This window comes from Lutzomyia longipalpis, chromosome 2 (genome assembly GCF_024334085.1).
Source record: "Lutzomyia longipalpis isolate SR_M1_2022 chromosome 2, ASM2433408v1".
NCBI classification, from domain to species: Eukaryota; Metazoa; Arthropoda; class Insecta; order Diptera; family Psychodidae; genus Lutzomyia; species Lutzomyia longipalpis.
Window position 1 is genome coordinate 5,203,500 of NC_074708.1, and position 18,944 is coordinate 5,222,443.

The following is an 18,944-nucleotide window of genomic DNA, read 5'->3' on the forward strand; positions in this document are numbered from 1 at the left end:
CTGTATTGCGCAGAGAAGGACGAAAAAGGATTAAATAGGTAAGTCAAAAAAAAAACATCTCAACGATTTTTTAACGAAAAAAAAAACTCCTTTTTGCGACAATTTCTCTATTTCTTTCGATATTTCTCACAAAATCTCACACAAATTACCAATAATATCGCTCTTTGGACAACATTTAATACTCCCCCTGATGGAATGAAGGGATTTAATCCCTCTCCACCGCCTCAAGGAGGAGATTTCGACAATAAAATTCTATTTCTAAACTTTCTAAGCATCTGAAAATGCTTTTCTGAAGGGATTTCTTTTTCTCGTATTCAAAACTCGAATTATTTCCCCATCAACATTTGTATCTTCCGTCTGACATGCCACCCCCCGGGGGAGGTTGCAAATCTTCGTGGGGGTTCCCTCAAAAATTGTATCAATGGTAAAAATTGGTGGTGCATCCACATCAGAAGCTGCCGATGTTCGCCGTGTGGTGTCGTGCGATGTGGCGTGGAGTGCAACCGATAGATCCTCGTAGGATCTAACATTGTGAAAGGGCAGTTCAGTTGAGAAGTTTTCATGCAGAAAATCCTCCTCTGCCACCTCCTTGGGCTCGAGGTTTGTGAAGAAGATCCCGGGGGGCATGAACACATCATCATCGCTGTCAATGTCTTCTGGCGCACCAGCTGAGAGGGGATTTCCACAACCGGAATCTTCGCTGTCACTACCCAAGTGGAAGCTGTGGAATGATGTGTGCCCCATGGAGTTTTCATTGCATCTGCTGCTCTCCTCAGCTGTACTCGGAACCTCAGCAATCCTCCACATCTCACGATTGCTGTCTCCAGTTACCGAAGCCACAGCAGCAACGGTTTGATGGACACTCGATAGACTATGCTGAATTGTTCCAGTGCCATTTCTTTGTACTACAAAAGAAGTAATGGGAAAAGGTAAGGAAAACTTCATTTTTCCCATGAGAAAACTTACCTTTCCTCTCGCTGTTGAGAAGTTCCTGCTGCCTCAGCCAAACAGGTGAGTCAATGTAGATTCGTGGATGTAGGGAGGGACGCTTTTCAGTACGATTCTGACTAGCTAGGGAGAAGCGGTAGTTAACTTCAACGCGCGTGGGTGTTTCATGGCGTCCCAGCATCTTCAGCAGGAGACTCTTGAGAGCTGCACGGAAGTCACGGAGATGGTAAGCGTAGAGTATGGGATTAACGGCGGAATTCACGTGCGAAAGGATGATAAAGGTAAATGTCATCATTGGTGGTACATTGCAATCCTGGCAGAAGGCCTTGATGCAGTTCACCGTGTACAGGGGTATCCAGCAGATCATGAAAAAGAGTACGATAATTGAGAGATTCTGTGTGGCCTTAACTTCACGCTTCTGAGCAGCTCCGAGAACTCTGAGCATAGTTCCACCACCACCTGTGGGTTGATGGTTGGCATTGCGAAGGGTTGGTGTGGAGGAGGAAGTGCTCTTGCGTGATGATGAACGACGGCTGGAAATGCCACCGCCGGGATTCATCGTGACAATCTGTCGTAGTTGCTTCAGTATCACGCGGTAGATGTGTGCATAGAAGCCAACGAGGATGATGGCGGGTGTGATGATGGTGCCAAAGTAGAGGAATACCAGGTAGTCGTAGCTCATGACACCCTCAAAGAGGCACGCCGTTTCCACGGGTTGCTCCTGATGCCAACCAAATAGCGGCAAAAAACCCACAATACTGCCAGCCACCCAGCACATGGAAATTATCACTGGAAAAGAGAGAAATGGGCGTGAGAAGCGCACCAAATGAAGCGAGCACGTGAACAGGAATGCGTGATTGATGGTAAACAGAGAATGTGGCGGGTGACCTTCGATAAGGCATCATCATCACTCTTAAGAGGGAAACTTCAACATAACATTATGTGTTGTAACATCCAGAGAGTGAGAGTTTTGCTTTAACCCTTTTTTTCTGGGGGGAAGCTTGAGAAGCTTCCTCATACGTCTAGCCATTTTTTTTGGTTGTTTTTAAGTGGTTTCATTGATAATCCAGAAAACACCAGTTTGAGTTAATAGCATGCCATCCCTCAATCACGACCACAGAATGTGGGAAGAGGGTGGTAAAATAATTAATGTTGGATGTTGTGTTGAATCAACATAAGCCCAAATAGTTTTCTATGTGTGTAACGGATTATTTGTATTCTCAATTAATTTGCTCTCTACGTGAATGCTTGCACGTGGTCTGTGAGAGTCTTTTGCACGAATGGTTAGACCTTAAATGGAAATTGTTCTGTTGCAAAAGAGGAGGCACACCTTTGTGTAAAGTTGGCTTTTTTTAGCCATTTTTTCTTTCTGCTCATCAGGATCATTTTTAGGAGGTTAATATGCGGTGTTGTTGTTAGCATAAGGGAAGCTATATTTAATAATGATTTTTTTGAGAGTTTTAAAAGAGGAGTAGGGGTTGTAAAGTCAGTCTATGCGTTTAATTAGTGAGTGTGTATCCATGATGAATTATTTGCGTCCCTATGAGGTGTATTCATTGCAATTAGATGTGAATTGTGAAATTCAATTAACTTGTCATTCAATGTGCAATGAAATGCTGCTGCTGTGTACAATAAATATACCGAGAAGCTTACCAATGGCAGTTTTGGTGCGGACATTTCTGGAATAGGCCATGGGATGCAGGATGGCCCAGTAGCGATCCACGGAAACGGCAACGAGGCAGAAGATTGAGATGGTGCACAGGACAACAAGGAGGGATATCGTGAAGAGGCATGCATGGAGATTTGTGGGTAGTCCAACGGATGCCAGGACAGCAAAAGGAATCCCCAGGAGTCCAACGAGAAAATCCGCAATAGCCAGGGAGACGATGTAGTAGTTTGTTCTCCGCCTCAGTCGCCTTTCCTTCTGAAATACCGCAATAACCATCCCATTCCCAATCACCGCCACGAGTCCCACGAGAATTTCCAGCGCTGTGTAGATCCAATTCAACGAATGCTCACCATCATCCTCCAACAGTGTCCCATTGAGCGTACCATTGGGCAGAGTGGTGACTTCGAAAAAACTCTCATCCTCCAGCAATGTAAACTGACTCGTACTCTCCATGAGACCACACACACACCCTAATTTCCTTCTTGAGTGTCCTTATTCACAAATTCATGGGTTTTTCGATCACTTTCCACTGGTGGACACTTGTTGGCGATCAAGGAGGGGATGTAGCAGCAATTGAGGTCCATTATCCCGATTAATTCCACCCTCCACCCAACTTGATGATTTGGGTTTAATTGAGGGTAATAAGATGCTCTCACAGTACACCTCCTTTCAGTAATTTACTCCTACATTTGGGCCACACAGTGCTCTCCTGCAAAGGAAAATTCATACGCATAAGAGACGTTATTTCTGCTCAATTATACCCACATTGACATTGATTGGAATAGGGATTTTATGGGGAATTTTCTTAAGGACCTTTTTGGACTTTGATAGAGGTAGTTTTCGCTCTAAAAAATTTCCTCAAAGATACGAAACATTAATAAGATTTCGGGGTTAATTTGGCGTGAGGAAATTGAATAAGTTTTTAACCCTTTTGGGGATAGACTTGAAATATATTTGGAAATTGTATAATTTCTAAGAATAAAAAAAAATATTTCAGAAAAAAAATGAAATTTTTTTAGGTTCTCTACATTTTAACATTTTTTCCTGGCTCATACTGCATTGAATAATCTCCTTTCAAAAGAGAAAATAATATTTCAAATAGCCTTAAAATATTCCGTGCAGGAACGTATAGTTGAGGAAGATATTTGGGTGCCTTAACGCTTCGAAAACCCAAACAGATCTGTTTTTTAGAAGTCAAAAGAAATTAATTTTAAGCAAAAAATAAATAAAAGAAAATTAAAAATAAAAAAAAAAAAATAAAATGAAAGAAAATTAAAAGAACAGCAAACGTTTGAAATTAACGAATTGTCAAAATCATCTGATGGAGCTTTTAAAAAATAAAAAATAAAGTTTAACGATTAAAAGTAACGTCAAACGTTCTATGAAGATTGAGGTTAAAATTGCATTAGATTTTGGCGTTTATTTTGTAACAGTTAACGCTTATGTTAAATTGCTTTCAAAAGTTTGTTTAATTCTATCGTTTGACGTTAATTTAAAGTACGGCTGTTGGATTCCTTCCGGATCCATATAGCCTATTTTTATCGTTTAATGTTTTTTTGACAGCTGTATTAGATGCGTTTGATAGTTCATTTAGTTCTAACGTTTAACATTTCTGTCACAGCTATATTAGAAGCTTTTAACAGTATTTTAATTCTAACGTTTGACGTTACTTTTTTCTCGTTTATTTTTTGACAGCTGTATTAGACGCTTTTGACAGTTCATTTAGTTTTAACGTTAGACATTTCTTTCACAACTATATTAGAAGCTTTTGACAATTTGTTCAATCCTAAAGTTTGACGTTAATTTTTTTAACATTTAACTATCTTTTAGTAGCTTAGGTTAGAACCTAGAAGGTCTTTTAAAAATATTTTTTAGTAACTTCAAAAGTCCAAAAAAATGAGTTAAAAATAATGATTTAGGAATTGAAGTTTTCATAAATAAGCTGCTAAAAGATAGTTAAATGTTAAAAAAATTAACGTCAAACTTTAGGATTGAACAAATTGTCAAAAGCTTCTAATATAGTTGTGAAAGAAATGTCTAACAGAAATCTATTTCTGGCTACGCCTCTGATTCCGAATATTTCTTTTAAAAATTTGCATCCCACAAAGCAAAAATATTCTCATCGTTTTTTCCTTTCGTGTTCTCCACATTTGTGCCCCTCATTGTACAATTTCATGAATGGCAAATTGGAGTTAGTATAGAATCCACACAACAACCCTATAGTTTCTATTACACAAATAACTCGCAAATAGGGGATGTGACGACACCCACGCGAGAACTTTTTTTTTAAACTTCAATATATCTTCCCCAAACATCTGTTCCCAAAGTCGTTAGCACATAATCTCTCTCTCTGTTGTTTTCTGAGTTTCGATATAAAAAGTATTTATCTGTTTTTATCAGTTACAAAAATTTATGAGATTAGCTTTACGCAGAATTTGTACCACCAGGCGTGAAAAGTGAAACTTCTGCGGGTTACACCCCCCCTCTGATAAATGGCAGTTTGAGTTTCTACTGGATTTCCCGTGCGTTGGGAGGGTGGGGTAGTTCGAGAAAGGTGATCCAAATTAATTGACCACCTTGCGGGGTTTGAGCGTGCGATACCTTTGGTGTGACCTTTCGCTGCCACCCCCTTCCCCACCGTTGGGGATTTTCTTTTTCTCACCTTCATGGCAATAAAAAATGTATCTTTATGTTTGCGGTAAGATGATTCCCACCGGTAGACAATTGCCCCAAGGGTTGAGGGGATGAGAAGATTAACAGGATAGACGTGATATTATTTCTCAATGTACGTTTGCGACACATATCGTCTGGTGATTTGTACGTTTTTCGAGGGGAAGTGTGGGGGTGGTTTTTTATGTGGGTTCTCTTCATGTGTGTGAATTGGGGTAAAAATAGCTTTGGCAGTGAGGGGGTGGAATCAAGGAGAAAAAAATGTCGCGTAGAGGCACAAAAATCAGTGCTAAAAAACGAATATTGGCTCATTGACTCCATTCGAGACGCAATTTGAATTTTTCTCAACCCCCCCGTTTGGGACCAAAAGGGTTTGCCAAATCCGCAAGAGAAAGTCCCATTGGAAATTTTCCCAACACCCCCCTTGGATAGAATGTACGACGAAGTGGTGTTATAGCTCGTATTTCCTCCGCACTGCAAATAAGCCTCGGAAGTGGATTGAATTTCCATGCGTGCTGTTTTGGAATTTGCGTGGGTGAATCATTCAATATGGGGCGGCTTTTTTCTTTCTCTTTCTCCCTCGGTCGCTGTATCTTCCATTGAGACTTGATGGAATACAAAAGCCACCCCTTGATGTCACATATATGACGCTGGCAGTATTCATTATTCCATGTGGTTCATATCGATTTCTAATTCTAATCTTGTGTCTGCTGGATTGACCTCATACCCTCGCAAACACTAAAAACACCTCCCCACCCTGTCTCTGAGACAATCTCTAGCCTTTTATCATGTTAAATACTCGAGAGATAATTCACTAATCTCCATTCCACTATGTCGTCACAAATCACAAAGTTAATTATTTCTCGCTCACAGTAGTTGACAAGAGTTATTTGTGGTGGTAATTTAATTCGAGGGTGGTGGATTAACGTATTATTGAGTCATGTGTAGGTACCTATATATAAAAAGCTTCTCTATACATATTTCCTCACATTCACGTGGAAATATGACAAAAGATAGTTGATAGAGTTGAAAGGAAAATAGACACATTCGGAATATTTATGATAATTTTATGCAATAGAAAAGAGAAAGGAAAAGGATATTATTCACGTGATGAGTTGAAATATAGATAGATTGGAGATGAAGATTTTGAAGACGATTTGCTTCTAATATTTTTCTAAATTCATTTTCTGTTTTATGGCAAAATCAGTGGAGATTTTATAGCAGAAAGTGTGTCTCGGCTAAGAGGTAAAAACGTATAATATTTTTTATTTTTTTTGTAGTCTAAAAAAATGTAGAAATAAAGTATCTAATAGAATTGTTTCATCGTTCTCCAATTGCTATAAAATGCTGAACTTTCGGGGTTCACCACCATAGACTTTTAAACGGAAGATGAGGGCGCTGTTCGTCAATTTTATAGCACTTGGAAACAAACCATAAATCCGCGAATAATTTTATAGAAACCAAACCTAAATTTTCGGTGCCTCGGCACTTGCGGAAAACGCACTTGCGGACTTGGCTGATTTGACGACACTTGCGGACAGAGAAGGCTACCTGGGTACGAAAGGGATTTACCCTAGACATATGCGGACTTCGGAGGGTAGGTAGAATTTTGAGCATCGACAAATTTGCCACTTGCGAACAGTATGCGGCCAGCAAAAGGGGCCTTCTGTATGTGTGTGATCCGAAGGCGCAGTGTGGGTTGTGAAAACTTTAAAAATTAGCTAATCGTTCATTAATTCAAAATTCTTCAAAACGATTTTTCTTTTACGATTTTTAGCTCTCCATGCCCCTGCCCCAAGGGGTGTTTATCTGAATGAAAATCTTCGGATTATTCGCTAAAAATTCGGATGATTCGCCAAGATTCAGATTATTCGCCTAGATTCGATTGATTCGCCAATATTCGGTTTATTTGTTAAGATTCGTCTATATTTTTGATGCACAAATATTACTTTTTAGGCAAAAAACTATAGCTTTTAAACATTTCGCGTATTATAGACGTACCTAAATATATTTGTTTGAAGTTTTTAAACTTGGTTTCAAATTTAGAACGATTTTTTAAAAATAAGGGAGTCTCAAATCGTCGTAAAATTCGATTCCCTAAGTTCGGGTTCAAATTGTGCTTACTAGCACATTTTATAAGTCACATATTTGCGTAGTAGAACTGCTTTTCTGGCCTGTAGGCCGTCCAGCTTTTTGTTCTTATAACTGTTAGTTAAAAAACTCAATAGTTAAAAAACTCAATAGTTATAAAAACTCAATAGTTAAAAAACTCAATAGTTGGTTGAAAACTCAATAGTTATAAAACTCAATAGTTGGCCGAAAACTCCATAGTTACAAAACTCCATAGTTACAAAACTCCATAGTTATAAAAACTCAATAGTTGAAAAACTCAATAGTTGAAAAACTCAATAGTTGGCTGAAAACTCCATAGTTACAAAACTCCATAGTTATAAAAACTCAATAGTTGGCCGAAAACTCCATAGTTACAAAACTCAATAGTTGGCTGAAAACTCCATAGTTACAAAACTATTGTAGGTCAACCCAAACACATCCTTTCAATTTTAGGGCCAAAGCTTTCGACGCTTCTGTGCGTCTTCCTCAGTGGTCAATTGTGTCTTTGTTTGGGAAGCTCCCTTGGCAACAAGTACGGCAAAGACTGCCGTTGTTCCTTCAAACTCAATAGTTATAAAACTCAATAGTTGAATAACTCAATAGTTAAAAAACTCCATAGTTACAAAACTCAATAGTTATAAAACTCAATAGTTACAAAACTCAATAGTTATAAAACTCAATAGCTTCTGTGCGTCTTCCTCAGTGGTCAATTGTGTCTTTGTTTGGGAAGCTCCCTTGGCAACAAGTACGGCAAAGACTGCCGTTGTTCCTTCAAACTCAATAGTTATAAAACTCAATAGTTGAATAACTCAATAGTTAAAAAACTCCATAGTTACAAAACTCAATAGTTATAAAACTCAATAGTTACAAAACTCAATAGTTATAAAACTCAATAGTTATAAAACTCAATAGTTGGTTGAAAACTCAATAGTTATAAAACTCAATAGTTACAAAACTCAATAGTTATAAAACTCAATAGTTATAAAACTCAATAGTTGGTTGAAAACTCAATAGTTATAAAACTCAATAGTTGGTTGAAAACTAATAGTTATAAGAACAAAAAGCTGGACAGCCTACAGGCCAAAAAAACAGTTCTACTACGCTGTTACATTCATATCTTCATGTACATGCGCTAGGCTGGTGTATAAATTTAGGCGGTAGTAAAATATCCAAAATCCTCTCAGGGCAAATGCAGAGAGATCGAAAGATCGGTGGTGGGGATTTTAAGGCTATCGCCAGTTCTTGTGTGAGTAATCATCGTTCTTCTGGGATTCAGCTCTCCTAGCTGCAACATCATCATCTCAACATCTCCGCGTTTAATTAAAATCTTTTTGCCCAATAATTGAAGTGTAAAATTAAAGTAGAGTCAATTTCTTTAAATTAAATTTATATAAAATCATTTTCCTTTTTAAATAAATAAAACAGTGTAAAGTAAATTTCTTTAACATCCAAATTTATAATTTTTCCTTTTTATTAATTAAAGTGAGGTTTAAGTAAAGGAGTTTATTCAGGCCAGTATGAAAGATGATCCTCTATCGCAGAACAATTTTAACCCATTCCATCTTGTAGAGGATCAAAAAACATTGAAGAATCGCGAGAGAAACTCCCCAAAATCCACTGGGATCACATCGAAAAGTGCAAATAAAAATTGCAAAAAAATTCAAATATTGCGACGCCATTTGACGTTTTTTTCCCTATAAAAAATGTTTCAAAACTTTTTTGTAGACTTGTCGCTCATTTTCCGTGGAGTTTTTTTCTAGTCAAAATAAATATTTATTATTTCGTTTCTGGAGTGATTTCTACATCTGAATCAGGTGATCCACTGCAAAATGAAGCTGAGGGAGGTTGATAGAACCAGCCCCTTGCAAATCAAAACAAATCTTTTTACATTTTTTTGAGCCTCTTCGGTAGTGAGAATTTTAGCAAATCTGACGGAGTTGAATCCCATCCAGCGCAATATACCTGATTCAGCAGATGTAGAAATCAATATAGTAGTCAGTATCCGGAAACATTCGACGGAGTCATCAAGCAATTCATGACCAGCACGGAAAACATTTCTGAGAGTCGTAGAACTGCCCTCAAAGCTATTCTGGGATTCCTCCTGAAAGTCTCCTTCCGTGAATTGGACGGATTGGAACACTGAGCAAGTCCACAAAATCTTCCTCACTGTCTTCCCATACATCTTCCCCAAGAGCAATGACTTCCTGGAGCTGACAAAAGTGATTCTCAACTCTCATTTTGCCTCTCAGAGATTTTTTCTGCAGAATACCCATGAGGTTTTGCTGGAGATATTGGGACTTCCGGAAGCGAAAGATTTGCTCCGACACATTCAAATTGAATCAACGGGCAGTGAACAGAGATTCTATGCCCTCCTCCTTGTTGCATCCGCTCTCGAGGAGGCTACAATGTCAAGAAAGACATCCGGAAGTCTCATGAAATTAATCACAGCAATAAACTCGCAATGAGTTTGTTCTCAGTGCTTTGAGAGTACCATTAGATGCACAGACTTCCAAGGAGCAGAAGATTTCACAGATTCAGATGTAGGAATCACTCCAGAAACGAAATAATAAATATTTATTTTGACTGGAAAAAAACTCCACGGAAAATGAGCGACAAGTCTACAAAAAAGTTTTGAAACATTTTTTATAGGGAAAAAAACGTCAAATGGCGTCGCAATATTTGAATTTTTTTGGCAATTTTTATTTGCACTTTTCGATGTGATCCCAGTGGATTTTGGGGAGTTTCTCTCGCGATTCTTCAATGTTTTTTGATCCTCTACAAGATGGAATGGGTTAAAATTGTTCTGCGATAGAGGATCATCTTTCATACTGGCCTGAATAAACTCCTTTTTCTTTTTATTAAAAAACCTCCCCAAATTGTGCGATCTTTTCCTCTCAAAAACCCCCGGTGTGCGATCTCCTCGGAGATCTGGCGCCCTTACAAAAAAAGCACACCGGCAGGTAAGTGTATATAACAAGCTGGCCGAAAAGAGCTGGATAAAGAGGACATCGTTACAACGCAAATATGTGACTTATAAAATGTGCTATTAAGCACAATTTGAACCCGAACTTAGGGAATCGAATTTTACGACGATTTGAGACTCCCTTATTTTTAAAAAATCGTTCTAAATTTGAAACCAAGTTTAAAAACTTCAAACAAATATATTTAGGTACGTCTATAATACGCGAAATGTTTAAAAGCTATAGTTTTTTGCCTAAAAAGTAATATTTGTGCATCAAAAATATAGACGAATCTTAACAAATAAACCGAATATTGGCGAATCAATCGAATCTAGGCGAATAATCTGAATCTTGGCGAATCATCCGAATTTTTAGCGAATAATCCGAAGATTTTCATTCAGATAAACACCCCTTGGGGCAGGGGCATGGAGAGCTAAAAATCGTAAAAGAAAAATCGTTTTGAAGAATTTTGAATTAATGAACGATTAGCTAATTTTTAAAGTTTTCACAACCCACACTGCGCCTTCGGATCACACACATACAGAAGGCCCCTTTTGCTGGCCGCATACTGTTCGCAAGTGGCAAATTTGTCGATGCTCAAAATTCTACCTACCCTCCGAAGTCCGCATATGTCTAAGGTAAATCCCTTTCGTACCCAGGTAGCCTTCTCTGTCCGCAAGTGTCGTCAAATCAGCCAAGTCCGCAAGTGCGTTTTCCGCAAGTGCCGAGGAGCCAAATTTTCCGACATGTAATTAATTTTTGAAGGAAAATTTCAAACCTTTTTCCGACAGAGAATTATCAAAAATAAAAAAAAATAGAATTTTTACTTTCATCAAGATTTCTCTCCAGTTTTTATTCTCAATAAAAGAAAAGAATTTTATCGAGACTTGCAATGAATTTTTATTTTTTCCATTCAACATCCTTTTTGGCATTCTCCACATCACTGCTCTTTTGTTGGTCCTCACAGAACATTAAGCCTAAAGAATCCTACCATTAAAAGTGTCCTTATCACAAAGTCACAATAAAAATAAATAATAAGAGAAAAACAAAGAAAAGAAAAGGTTCATAGAGAAATTGTCTATTTGTCAGTCAAACATTATATCCTTATCATATCTGACACATCTAATGCGGCAAGGGTAAGGGGCGAACAACTAATCGAATATAAAACAATTAAAAAGTTTTTTTTATTTTATTTTATATTTTAAATATGTAGTTTTTTTTTCATTTCATAAATGATTGTTTTACCTGAGAAAAGAAGCTGCGCATTTAGCAAAACAGTCTTGTTTATTTTTGAGTCTCAATAAGGTATTTTCTGCGTCTCAATTAGATAAATTCGCGTCGTTATTATCTTTATCCGCAAAATCCTTTAGCTAAGAGCCCCTACGACATAGCTCCCATAGCTTCTATAGCTCCAACGAACCAACAATATCCTGGATATAGGTGGAATGACGCACATTTCCATGATTTTTCTATTTCTCTGCATAACTTTTTTCTCGCTCCGAACATTCTTCACATTTTTTTTATTCAAAAATGAATTCCTCTCACTACTTTTTTTCTTGTGTGTTGAAACAGGAAACATGCAAATGTTGCGGAAATGATTGAACATCCCCAACGAACTCTCCCGTTGCCCTCTCTCTCTTGTCAATGTAACAAATCTCATTTTCTTTTGTATGATGTTCACTGGTTTGCGGAGATTTTTCTTTTCTCCCCACAAAGTGAATCAATGTTGAGAATTTTCCTGAAGATTTGTACATCGTGCATGGTGACAATTTATTTTTCGTCTGCTATTTGACTTTAATTCTTTTTCATCTAAAGCACAAATAACGTGCCATTAAATGCTTTTCTTGTGTTAATAATAATCTGTCTCGGCTATTTACCCAAGTGGAAGAAATTGAAGAGTTCCACGAGATAGAACGCATTTTCTTCTACATTCTTTTTCCACTTTTTCTTTCTCTACAACCGACGAGGGTAATTTTTCCTTTGGAAGAAAAGCGCGGGAAAGCACAAAATGGGGCTTCCTTTTGTTGGAAAGAATTACATAAGAAAATCACCTTACTTGTTGCTAAAATTAAAATTCAATTTCATTCCAATTGACCCCTCCCAATCATACACAGATCATTGAGACATTTTCCTTTGATTTTTTTCCCTTTTCAAATAAATTAAAATACGCAGTTTTTTTTTAAGGGAGAGAGAAAGAAATATTTCAAGGGAAATTTCAAAGAGAAAAAAAAAACTTCAATATGAAAAGAGAATAAATTCTTTTTAACTCGCAATAAATGTTTAGCCTAAGGGAGCTATAAAAAGAAGTTAAAGTTACTTTTTGTCACTTAATCCAATCTATTAGTTTCTCATGAAGATTTAAAACTCATTACCCCGAGCACTTTTCTACTCATTTTCCCATTATACGCATTCCCTGCATAATTTCCCTATTTATTTTGCAAAAAAAGAGGGATGGGATTGCGGAATCGATAGGAAGTTCTGTTTTTTACAATTCAACAATTTAATTAAAATTCTGCATTCTGTTTGTTTTCAATAAAAAAAATATTCTATTAGTTTTTTATTTGTTCAAAAGCTTGTAAGGAATAAAATAGAGTAAAGGGGTGAATGTTTGGTATTTATTTTTCTATGTCTGGAATAGATAAAATTAAAATAAACCTATTAGAATTTATTCGGAATATATTTTATGATTTACCAAAGAGATTTCGTTTTTTTTTCTTTTATACTGCAATCAGCTGGGAAAAGGCGATAAAAGTTTGCCCAAAAATGCTAAAAATGACGTCACAATTGTCGTTCTTGTGTCTTGTGCCCCTTTTTGTTTGAATTATTCAAGATAATGGTTCGTAATTGATTTTTAACAAGATAGTTGTATGATTCATGCATTGAAAGACAAAAAATAGAATAATGACGTCATTGTTTGTATTTTTAGGCAAATATATGTGAGATTTTCAAACTTATTCCAGTAAAAATAGTCAGTTTGTTTGGAAATTCATTATTCCTTTTTGATTATCGGTAGTTTAATATGTATTCCGATTGTTACCTTAAATGAAGAGATTTCCTATATAGTAATGAATAAACTCCTTTCTAAAACCTTACTCCTATAACCTTTCGAGCTATTAGGCTTATAAAATTTCGAAAATTTGGTCAAATAGTTCATCAAATTCCCATTAAGTTTTATATTCAAAAATTGTTATATCTGCGTTAATTGTGTGCTAAAACCGTTTGGCTTAACCGATTTAGATAAATCTACTAGTGATGGAAAAGAAATGAAAACAGTTTTCCAGAAATATAACCTAAAATCTGACGAGACTTTAATTGGATCAATTAAACACCCTAAAAGTTTAAGCAAGTCAAAAGATCGAAAGAAACTATTTTAAAACTAAAATATATATTTTTTTAAAGTAATTTTCATCACTAAAATAAGTTTTTTTTAATGAATAATGGGCTGTATTCAGTGACTGAAAATTCTTTAAATTTCAAGAATTTGTTTTGAAATTTCAACAATTTTAAGATTTTTTGTATCGTAGAATACGACCAAATATTAAAGTTTTCTAGTTAAACACAACGACTGTGCAAAAAAAAAGTCTTCTTTACTATCGTGGAAATTATCTCTAAATGGACGATTCATTTGTTGCTCAATCATTTTTCATAGCTCTATTTTACATTTAAAGTGTATTCACGAGGGCTCGTGTTGAAAAGCCAACCCCTCTTGGCGCAATATGTATATAGGTTATATCCACCACGTACACATAGCTGTATATATGGGGAAAAGCTTAATACACAATATAGATTGTCTGTGATGATAAAACGCATACAAAATGAAATAGCCAAGGAGGAGCTTTTATTAATTAATTGGAAAACACAGTGCGAGAAGTCAAAAAACCAAACCTTAACCATCCCTCACCTTAAAACACTTCCAAGAATATCGCTCTGAGCCCACCAAATATGTCTATTTGTCACCCACAATATGGTGTTTGTTCACTTGATTTTTTTTACCACACACACGTATTAATCCAATTTTGCAATTAATTCTTTTCACTTTTGTCACCAAATTTGTGTCTCTTGTAGTTGAAGAAAAAATTATTCTTTTGAATACACAACACGCTCTGTCTTCACGCCTTCCCCCCTGGTGTGGTGTGTTTTGTATAAGCAAATATTGTTCAATGGGGAACTTTTATTTAATTTGGTGTATCCAATAAATTTATACAAATGTATCACACAGAAGTAATTTATCTCAAGAGATAGACATTAAGTTGTATATCCGGGTTTACTTATTCTTCCATCATACACACACTTGATACTCTCCATCGGCGGCAGTTGCAGCTACTTTATATTGAGGGATTTTAACTACTCTCCGAGAGCTTTTAATCCATCCCTTTTGGGTGGTGGAAAAGCCCTTTGGAATTTCCACACTATACTAATTTATTTTTCCACTCTTTCCATTCATGATGAAACAAACATGTTTTCCACACATAAAATCTATGCTAAATTGCAAAAGAAAATTGTTCTTTTAAATGCAATTTGTGGGAAAAAAATTCAAGTCAAAGCTGCTAATCCACCAAAAAAATTAATTTTCTTTTAAAGAAGTCTTTATCTTTGTCTCGAAGAACATTAACACTGAGAAAATTCTTAAGGGATATCCTTGATATATGTATAGTTTCACAATTAGTGGAAAATTCCTCCACAATAGAATCAACCACCAGAACTGATCTCAGGCCACAAACTGACTATCGTGTGTCTGGCACACTCAACATGTAGCTGAAACTTCCTGTGTGAAGAACATTTCGCAAAATATAAAGAGATGGAGAGAATATTGTGCGAGAGAGCGGAGAAAAGTGGCAAATTGGCGCGTTTATTGCTCCAAGTTGGTATAACTTCTCGTTTAGCTCCACAAATGGTCAGCATTGAGGAGGTATGGGGCATCGTAAACAAACCAAAAGCCACGTGATACCATAGGGTGGAAAAAATGTGTCTCAAAATGGGGGTTGCTATATTATATACCTACATACATTATGAACCTCTTTATGCAACACTATTCTGCTCTTCTCTTAGAATTTTTCACTAAAAGACTAAAAGAAAAAGAACAGAAAAGCTCCATTTTTCTTGCCTCAACATTTTCATGGTCGAAAGCTCATTAAGTCAAGCATTTGATTTGCCCTCCTCTCAGTCCTTGAGAGGGGAAGAAATAAAATTTAGGGCACTTTGGGATGCTTTCACGAATTCTATCTAATCACAAAAGTGCCCAACACAATCAAAAATCTCCCAAGGTGCTTGTTACACAATGCCAAACAACAATTTAGCCATAACTTCCATGTATTGTAGTCCAATCTAATATTAAATTAATTAAATTGAAAATATGATACAGCGTTTGGGAGCATTTCTTCCATGGAATCTTTACAGCCAAGTGTGTTGTATTGAAATGCGCATATGGTGCCACAAGGGAAAGTTCTATTGGTGTAAATGGTGTACGAGATTATTAACTAATATTAACTTTTTCTTGGCATAATTTGCTTTGAGTTTAGATGAACTTTTCTATATAATAAGGGTAGGAAAATAATAGGGGGCTAAGCACTAAGTTTGAGTTTAACTAGTTAGATTAACTAATACTTGCTAAACACGAATCTAATCTGAATTTTACAAAAACAAAATCCGAGTTTTCACGTAGAACACTGATAGTAAAAAGTACCCCATGGCAAAATGGTGAATTTAGTGTTTTCTTTAAATAACTTTAAAATTTTTGAAAAAAATATTTTTCCTTAATCAGAAGAACTAATATATAATTTAGGATGTTTAATCACTCACTATTACCAATTTTTATAAACTAAAAAATAAAAAAAAATACAATTTCTTAAATTTAACGTTTTTTTTATTTTTTGTTTTTTTTTTAACTAAAAAAAGTTTTTAATGGTACACAAATCTCTCATTCTCAATAGATGTTCTGGTGCCTATCTAAAACAATTTCATTAAATTATAATTAAGATTAGGGAACAAAAAACCGCAATTCACCATTTTACCCCAGGGCTGGGGTAAAATGAAAGTGCAAGGGTTTGGAAAATGGCTTGAAAAAGTATTTCCCCGTTGAGATAGAGAGGAATCGTCTGAGACAAAGTTGTAACCCGGAAAATTTCCTATAAGATAGTCGTCACGAGAAAACTCAAATATTACCACGGAAGTCAGGAAAAATTATCTTCCAAAAATTCACCATTTTACCCCAGGTTCTTTTATTTCTATTTTTTAGGTATATTTTTTCTCATAATAACAAACCCTTCTTTCTGAATCATAATTTTCACCCACTTGTTGATGTTCATTGCTCTCTCTCTCACTGTTCCTCTCTGAGTTCTTTCCTTTAATGTCTCTTTGATTCTCTCACAAGAATTCACGTGCTGTACTCTCCTGTGTGTGAGCTTTCGCCTGGTTGATGTCTCTGAAAAATATTCATTGCAAAATTCTCTTCTGAAAGCTCGCTAAAAGCTCTTAAATTTTCTCCTTCTTCTCTCCATTTATTATGAGAATTTCCCGCATTTTCCACAACTTTTCTGTTCTTTTGTGAGATGTCTCTCACTGTTCCCGCCAAATCGAGGTAGAGAGACAATGTTGTTGGACTCAGTACAAAAAATATGTAGCATGGGGGTGAGTTTGGGGGTGCTTGAGTGGACAAAATGCAAAAGAGTGTTTTTTTTTGAGTGAACAACTCATTGTTTATTTTATATTAAATATCATCCATTATAATTTATTTAAAAGCATGGGGTTGTGCAACATTTATAAATATTGTGTTATTCCATCCATCATCGAATGAAAAATGTTCATACACGTGCCCAAATGATGCGCATGATGGGAAAAATTACCATTTTGATGGAGAAATATGAATTAATAGCTTGCGTCAAGTAATTAATTCATCACACAGGTGATGGCTTGGAGTAAGGCTCAGTGCATGGGGGTGGGGGATTGCCTGTCGAATGTTGATGGGTGGGAAAAAAGTGGGACATAATTCAATAGTAATTTATTGCATGCAATTTTCCAACTTTCCCTTCTTTTGATGCTTTTATGGAGCATTGAAGCGGTCGTGGGGAATCACACGGAGTAAAATTCATTTTGCTTTTTCACCCCTAAAAATGCTAATATGTAATTTTCGTGGGTTGAGGGGGGTGGGGGGTGGTAGAGCTTTTTGTGCTTTTTCCACTCACCCTGTACGTACACAGATCAAATATATGAGGATTATGAGGGTTATTCAGTTCATTGCGAATAGAGGGAGGGCGATGGAAAGAACTGCAAAAGCTTTCACACAATTTCATCCCTGCGTATCAACCCCCTTTTGTTACCATGTGTGAAGAAGATGGGAGAGAATTGATTCTGACTCCCAAAGTTCTCTTGTAAAGTTTAAATTAGGGCTACAAATTTGATTACAAGGAAAATGCTCCGCCACACATTCACTCGCCAATTCCACATTTTAGCTGTTATAAGAAGACGCGTATGATCGCACCGAAACGGGCATCTCCGGGGGTTGGTTAATGCTTTATTCACAAGCGCACTGTTTTACATATTATACATAATTTTATCATTCAATGGTGTATGTAGAGAGAATCTAAAATACCATTTATTGCCAAAATTTACAATCTAATAATCTTTAACAACTTACACTCTGACACAATTTTCCGCACTGATTCCCCAATCTCATATGACATTTTTCAACCCAATACACCCTCCTCCCTCGAGATGATCCAAAAATGACTTCTCGCATTGTGTGGAAATTTATTTTTGGATGGATTTTCAAACCTTATCTGCTGCTGACAAAAATGTGTGGTGATAATTTTAATCAATTCAAATATATTTTCAACGCAAACAATGCCCAAATGCTTCGAATTCTGCGGCAATTTTTGGGGATATTTTCCACTCATAACACATTATTGGATTTATACATATAAATGAAAAAAGCTTTGGAATTTGCTGGAAAAAAATGCGTAAAAATTTTGCATAAAATTCACATTTTTTGCAATTTTTTTTAAATGGCTCTTTTCCCAACAAAAAAAATGTGAAGAAGGTATTATTATTATATAACTTTAGTTGAAGCTTTTTGGGAAAATATAAGTGCTAGATTGTCGGAAATGTAAAGAAAAATTAAATGATTATTAATATGATTTTTTCATTACTGATTTTTCGATGATTTTTCTTTCGATTTTGTCGGTTTTCTGGGTTTCTGTTGATCGTAGGGGTAACTGGGGTAAAATGGTGAATTTGAAAAAAAAAATAAAAATTAATATCTCAAGAAGCAGTGAGAGCTAATCTGTCTAATTTTGTCAGTAGTTGCACTTTATACCCCTGCCTAAGCCTAGAAAGTTTCATAACAATTGATCCAATATTTTGGCTTTTATTTGAAAAACATTTTTTTCTAACCTCAAAGTTACTCTGACCACTCAACTACAAATTCAGTTTTGGCGAAATTCTCTGCAATATTTTTGATCCAAATGCACTTTTAGACAGAGTAACTATTGCTAAACACGAATCTAATCTGAATTTTCCGAAAAAATTTTCCGAGTTTTCCCGTAAAACACTGATAGTAAAAAGTACCCCTTGGGGCAAAATGGTGAATT

General features: G+C 36.0%; 2 protein-coding genes across 2 annotated transcripts in view; one reads left to right on the forward strand and one right to left on the reverse strand.

Moving 5' to 3' along the window:
* Positions 1-18,944, forward strand: part of LOC129788711 (mucin-5AC) — a 1,053,002-nt gene that overhangs the window by 771,188 nt on the left and 262,870 nt on the right. The gene's annotated exons all lie outside the window — the stretch shown is intronic.
* Positions 91-15,049, reverse strand: LOC129788727 (adenosine receptor A2a). Its single transcript, XM_055825033.1, has 4 exons — positions 14,261-15,049; positions 2,602-3,326; positions 967-1,737; positions 91-905 (listed from the first exon to the last, which is right to left on the reverse strand). The coding sequence occupies exons 2-4, from the start codon at positions 3,068-3,070 to the stop codon at positions 268-270; spliced, it is 1,878 nt and encodes a 625-aa protein (XP_055681008.1). The 5' UTR covers positions 3,071-3,326; positions 14,261-15,049; the 3' UTR covers positions 91-267.